The sequence below is a fragment of the Triticum urartu genome, chromosome 7A (genome assembly GCF_056163025.1).
Source record: "Triticum urartu cultivar PI428250 chromosome 7A, HENAU_Tu73, whole genome shotgun sequence".
Classification (NCBI taxonomy): Eukaryota; Viridiplantae; Streptophyta; class Magnoliopsida; order Poales; family Poaceae; genus Triticum; species Triticum urartu.
Genome location: NC_141879.1, coordinates 272,456,309 through 272,462,705, shown reverse-complemented (window position 1 = coordinate 272,462,705; position 6,397 = coordinate 272,456,309). Strand labels below are relative to the sequence as shown.

Here is a 6,397-nt window from a genome sequence, read left to right as displayed (position 1 = left end):
TATAGCCGCATTGTGGGTGTTACAGCTTGATTGCTTTCTTTGCCTCAAACTTGATATCTAACGGAAGGAGTTCAATCGCCCACTTCGCCACTCGACCAGTTGCATCTCTGTTGTTTAGAATTTCTGATAATGGAGCATCACTAACAACTGAAACCGAGTGATCTGAGAAGTAATGTGCAACTTTCTTTGTCGTCAGATAAATTCCATAAACCAACTTCTAATAATGAGGATATCTCTACTTGGACGGGGTTAAGACTTCAGAAATATACTCCCTCCGTTCCTTGATATAGGGTGTATAGTTTTTTTGCATGAATGTTAACGCGTTGGCTGGGAGGGGAAATTTCGTTGGTTTTGGACGTAAAAGCCCCTGGCGCAAACACGTGAGACTAGAGAGAAAATTAGGCAAATCACGATCCTCTCTATCGCTGGGAGTTTTCTTCCTTATTAAGCCCAACACAAATCCCACAATATCTCTCTGACTTATTCTCCCCTGATCGCTACCTCTCCATCGTCCCCGCGCATTTTCCCGCGAGCAAGCGAGCGCGCGCAGCTTCTTTACTCTCTCCCGCGCGCATTCCTGAAGATTTTGCTCACGGAAAATTTTCAGCAGGGGAGGGAAAGACAATGGCGCCACTATGTGAAAATTTTTGTTTTGAAATTGGAGAAGATGGGGCTATAAATCCTCCCCTCCCAACCTATCCATCTCATCATTCTCTCTCCCGATCGCCATCCCTGTCCCCCGCTCGCCATCTCTCTTTCCTGGTCGCCATCTCCAATGGCTGGTCGCCGCTACGAGTGGATCAACTGGGATGGCCTTGGCAACGAGGCGGAGGAGGATGCGGCCGAGTTGAACTACGACTATGAGTGGGTCGTATCCGACCAAGGTATGTCCAATTTGGTTCATCCGTTCTTGCATCCGTTCTTCCCTAGCTGATTGAGTTCTGGTGTCATCATAGATGAAGACCTGGCAGAGAGTTCCCATCAACGTCGGGGACGAAGGCTTGGCCTAGCAGGTGGAGTAGTAAGGGGTCCGGGCGTGGGACATGGACGAGGAAACGTTGTTCGATCAGGACTTGGACGAGGAGGCATAGGCCGATCAGGACTTGCTCAGCGTGTAGGTTCAGTCGTCAACCGAGCAATGGCGGGAGGAAACGGTGAGGGGGGCGGCAGGGAGGACGACGGGCATGCACGCAGTGGACACCGGCTTGGACTTGCGGGGTCAAGGCGTGGCCCTAATTCGGTGACTAGGTGGCCTGTTCACTGTCCAACTCAAGGTACGTACATCGTCCATATTCTGAATATTGGTGTTGCAGTTTTTTTTCGTGGTGTAGTTCTAATTAGATGCGGCACTAGGTGTCGTTCATGTCCATAACTGATTTGATGCAACAGTTATACTCCTGATACATCCTGATTACATGCAGTAGTAGTTTTGGTCTGATTAGATACAGCAGTACGATAGTGTAGATATTGACCATAACTGATTAGATTATGTGTAGTTCATCAGGTGTAGGACTAGGAGAGTAGGAATCTTAGTGCAACTCAAGGTAGTCCATAATCTGAACATCGTGCTAGTTAACCATGCTAGTAGGATCAGTACAAGCAGATCATGTGTAGATGCATATCATCTGTACATGTAGATCATGCGTACATGCAGATCACGTGTTTCTGGTGCTACTTTCGTACATATTCACCTTTTATATTCTCAGTGCTGCATATGCCAAATTTGTAAGCATAATTTTGATTGCAGAAGCACAAGAGAATGCTGAACTTGGTGATTCTGAGGAGCATGTAGAGCAAGAACAAGAGGAAGATACCAATGTCGAAGGCGATGGGAATGGAGGAGCCTCAGGTAAACTGTAACCAACATTGTTTAATCATCAATTTAATCTATAGGTGCACAATGAACATTGCTTAATCATCAATATAATCTGCAGATGCCAATGGTACAATGATTAGGAAAAGAAGGTGGTATCAACTCCATGAGAAGCATACTGTATATGCTATGGTTCTAGAGAGGACCAAAGCTGGGGTATTGAGTCCAGGAGTGTCCAAAGAGGTGTCTGACCTTACAGGCATACCTCAGCGGACAGTGCAAAACTGGTGGAAGAAATGCAAGGAAGCTGGTGGAATACACGCACTGGAAAACAAACGGGAAAAAAACTGTGGCCGCAAGAGGATAGAATTCGATCCAGAGGTTATCAAACAAGTGGATTTGAGGAAAAGAACAACTCTTAAAGATTTGGCAAACGAGTTGCACATGGCGAAGACGACATTATGGCGTCGTTTGAAGGAGGGCCTGTTGAGGCGTCACACAAATGCCATCAAATCCACATTGACGGATGAAAACAAGGTAGGACGAGTAAGGTTTTGCTTGTCAATGTTTGATGAGCATACTGTTCCTCAGGATCCCAAATTCAAAGAGATGTACAACTTCATTCACATTGACGAGAAATGGTTCTACCGTTCACGCGGTAGCCAGAATTACTATTTGGCGATCGATGAAGAAGATCCATACCGTAGCACGCAAAGCAAAATTTTCATTGAGAAGGTCAGAAATGTGTTTTTTCTTTAATTTCAATATTTGTATTGTTAAGATTGGCATGATAGTAGATATTCTTGTGTAGGTGATGTTTTTGGCTGTGGTAGCTCGGCCACGCTTTGATGCGAACGACATGATGATTTTTGATGGAAAACTTGGGATTTGGCCCTTCACATACCAAGCGGCAAAGAGAAAAAGCAAGAACATAGATGCTGGAACCATGGTAATGAGTGTTGTATTTGCATGATGAGTAATTTGTTTTTGATCCACAAAGTATATCTAACATGGTGACTAATTGTTTGCATTGTGCAGGTCACCAAAGTACTCCCCGCGGTAACTAAAAATGTAGTCTGGGAGTACATGATTAATTTTCTTATTCCCGCCATAAGGGCGAGATGGCCTCCGGCTGAGCGTGGCATGCCAATATATGTACAGCAGGATAATGCAAAGACCCACATCCCTTGAGATGATGCGGAGTTTGTCGCCGCGGCTCAAGCTGAAGGATGGGACATCCGTCTCACATGCCAGCCTCCAAACTCCCCTGACCTAAATATTCTAGATTTAGGTTTTTTTGCAGCACTCCAGGCTCTTTTTCAGAAGTTGTCTCCAGGTATTACTAGAACTTAGAAATTTTTGAATACGATTAATTTTGAGTTGCACTGAATTTGTCAATTTGTGCAGGTTGTATTGAGGACATTGTGTTGAAGGTGCAGCAGGCATTCGATGAGTATCCAGCTGAGAAAAGCAACAGAATTTTCCTCACTCTCCAATCCTGCGTGATAGAAGTCTTGAAGCAATTTGGAGGAAACCGCTACAAAGTTCCGCACATGCGCAAGGCTGTGAGAGAGAGGCTCGGCGATCTCCCGGTGGCACTACAATGTGCTGCAAACATTGTTAATGATGCCATTGAATCCCTACCTGATGTTTAGCGATCGCCATTCAATTCTTAGTGTTTGTCGTGCAATGGTCTTGAATAATGTAATCGAATTTAGTAGAGTATACGACAGTGTCATCAATAATCTTTAGTGGATGGGTTTCTTCAGTTGGATTGAATAATGTAACCGGATGGCAATGTTTCAATAATCTTGGCTTCATGCTTTTTTTACAGTCACTCGCAACAATAGAAGTACTCGGACAAAAGATCCACAAAATAGAGGTACCACAGTAAATTTATTTATGCAAAAGATCAACAAAATAGAGTTACCACGATAAATTTATTTATGTTGTCGATCAACTATTACATGTCCGCGGACGTGTACTTCATTTTCACGAACTCCCTAATTTTGAATCCCGCGTCCGAGTCGCTTCCATGCTCTTCATCGTCACTGCATTTATTCTCGAAGTTGCTCGGTGAAGATTTGTTTGACGGCGCCTCGAACAAAACTCGAGTCTCGCCGCAGACCGAACACACGTATGAACCCATGTTTGTCAGCCAATTAATTACTGGGTCCTTCATTGTTCCAGCCACTTGATGACACTCCAAGCATGGCATGGCCGCCGGCTTCGTCTCATCTTTTCCTGATGGAACGGAAGTCAGAGGCTTCACCTTCTCCCCGTCCTTGGGAGCACAGTCCACCGGCTTGGTATCCTGATTCTCCATGTGAGAGAAAAAAGAGAGGCGGACAGATTGGTTCACACAAAAGAATGAATAAAAGGACGGTAGAAGATTTTTCTCTATAAATAGCCCGGCGGGATATGCACTAGTGCATGCAATCTTCTCTTTCCTAACAAAACTACAGCATGCATGCACATCATATACGAGATGGGGATTTGCCTTCTCCTTTTTTCTAGGAAGGTCATGCGTGGGTTGTAGCTTCTGTAGGGGTAAAAGAGTCAACTAAAGGAATACACCTTACAATCTGAATTTTTTCACAAAAAACTATACACCCTATATCAAGGAATGGAGGGAGTAATACATTGGGCGCTGAACTTTGAAGGCTTTGCCTTCTTCTTCCCGCTCGATCGTGAGCACTGTACTGACAACTTGTCCAGTGGCTGCGATATAAAGCAGTATAGGCTCTTTCCTGATTGGAGCAGCAAGCACCGGCTGGGTGGAAAGCAGGGTTTTGAGCTCTACAAACGTTGCGTCAGCTTCAGGAGTCCACTCGAACTTGTCAGACTTCTTCATCAGTCGGTAAAGAGGTCATGCCTTTTCACTGAGACGAGAAATGAATCCTCTCAATGCGGCCAGGCAACCAGTAAGCTTCTGGACATCATGCACACACAGGGCATTTCATTCGGAGAATTGCACCAACTTTTTCTGTGTTTGCACTGATCCCTCGTTCGGAAATGAGAAAACCGAATAACTTTCCTCCTGGGACTCCGAATGTGCATTTTGATGGATTAAGCTTGATATCATACCTTCTCAGATTGGCAAAGGTTTCGGCAAGGTTAGTCAGTAGATCGGAACCTTTACGTGACTGGACCATGATGTCATCCATGTATGCTTCCACATTCCGACTGATTCGAGTGAACAGACACTTCTGAATCATGCGCATGAATGTGGCGCCAGCATTCTTGAGACCAAAGGGCATGGTAACATAGCAAAAGCACCCAAATGGGGTGATAAAAGCTATTTTGATTTCATCAAGACCATACAGTCGGATCTGATGGTACCCGGAATAAGAGTCCAGAAAGGACAAACGCTCGCGTCCCGCAGTCGAGTCAACAATTTGATCGATGCGGGGAAGAGGGAAATGATCTTTCGGGCAGGCCTAATTGATATTCTTGAAATCGATGCACATGCAGAGTGAGTCGTCTTTCTTGGGGACCATGACAACATTAGTGAGCCACCCGGAGTGGTATATCTCGCGGGTGAACTCAGATGCCAGAAGCCGAGCCACCTCCTCACCAATTGCCTTCCTCTTCTCCACGGCGGACCGATGGAGATGCTCTTTGATATGCTTTGCTTTTGGGTCGACTCGCATACGGTGCTCAGCCAGTCCCCTGGGTATACCTGGCATGTCAGAATGCTTCCATGGAAAGATGTCCCAGTTCTCACGAAGGAACTGGATGAGCGCTTCTTCCTATTTGCTGTCGAGTGTTGTTGAGATATGAGTCGGAGAAGTGATAACTCAAAAGTATAGGGGATCGCAACAGCTTTCAAGAGTAGAGTATTCAACCCAAATTTATTGATTCGACACAAGGGGAGCCAAAGAATATTCTCAAGTATTAGCAGCTGAGTTGTCAATTCAACCACACCTAGAAACTTAGTATCTGCAGCAAAGTGTTTAGTAGCAAAGTAATATGATAGTAGTGGTAACGGTAGCAAAAGGTAACGATAGCAAAAGTAATATTTTGGTGTTTTGTAGTTATGATAACAATAGCAACAAAAAAGTAAATAAGCGAAGAAGAATATATGGAAAGCTCGTAGGGAATGGATCGGTGATAGAGGATTATGCCGGATGTGGTTCATCATGTAACAGTCATAACCTAGGGTGACACAGAACTAGCTCCAATTCATCAATGTAATGTAGGCATGTATTCCGAATATAGTCATACATGCTTATGGAAAAGAACTTGCATGACATCTTTTGTCCTACCCTCCCGTGGCAGCGGGGTCCTAGTGGAAACTAAGGGATATTAAGGCCTCCTTTTAATAGACTACCGGACCAAAGCATTAACACATAGTGAATACATGAACTCCTCAAACTACGGTCATCACCGGGGGTGATCCCGATTATTGTCACTTCGGGGTTGCCGGATCATAAGACATAATAGGTGACTATAGACTTGCAAGATAGGATCAAGAACTCACATATATTCATGAAAACATAATAGGTTCAGATCTGAAAGCATGGCACTCGGGCCCTAGTGACAAGCATTAATCATAGCAAAGTCATAGCAACATCAATCTCA

The 6,397-nt window shown here is 44.6% G+C and overlaps 2 protein-coding genes across 2 annotated transcripts; both read left to right on the top strand.

The window, feature by feature from the left end:
- The first annotated feature begins 775 nt into the window (after positions 1-775).
- On the top strand, positions 776-2,012 carry LOC147959293 (uncharacterized). Its single transcript, XM_087537979.1, has 4 exons — positions 776-884; positions 957-1,274; positions 1,748-1,849; positions 1,957-2,012. Exons 1-4 carry the CDS (start codon positions 776-778, stop codon positions 2,010-2,012), a joined length of 585 nt encoding a protein of 194 aa, XP_087394105.1.
- Positions 2,013-2,257: 245 nt separating this feature from the next.
- Positions 2,258-3,468, top strand: LOC147959292 (uncharacterized). The gene is made up of 6 exons (XM_087532589.1): positions 2,258-2,350; positions 2,405-2,548; positions 2,625-2,762; positions 2,852-2,872; positions 3,125-3,149; positions 3,221-3,468. The coding sequence occupies exons 1-6, from the start codon at positions 2,258-2,260 to the stop codon at positions 3,466-3,468; spliced, it is 669 nt and encodes a 222-aa protein (XP_087388715.1).
- The last annotated feature ends 2,929 nt before the right edge of the window (positions 3,469-6,397 follow it).

Excerpts from the sequence above, each read along its gene's own strand:
- LOC147959293 (XM_087537979.1), top strand. The coding sequence starts at position 776 with ATGGCTGGTCGCCGCTACGAGTGGATCAACTGGGATGGCCTTGGCAAC. Across the intron at positions 885-956 it reads GTGGGTCGTATCCGACCAAG|ATGAAGACCTGGCAGAGAGT; the intron begins GTATGTCCAATT and ends GTGTCATCATAG. Across the intron at positions 1,275-1,747 it reads TGTTCACTGTCCAACTCAAG|AAGCACAAGAGAATGCTGAA; the intron begins GTACGTACATCG and ends TTTTGATTGCAG.
- LOC147959292 (XM_087532589.1), top strand. The coding sequence starts at position 2,258 with ATGGCGAAGACGACATTATGGCGTCGTTTGAAGGAGGGCCTGTTGAGG. Across the intron at positions 2,549-2,624 it reads GCAAAATTTTCATTGAGAAG|GTGATGTTTTTGGCTGTGGT; the intron begins GTCAGAAATGTG and ends ATTCTTGTGTAG. Across the intron at positions 2,763-2,851 it reads ACATAGATGCTGGAACCATG|GTCACCAAAGTACTCCCCGC; the intron begins GTAATGAGTGTT and ends TGCATTGTGCAG.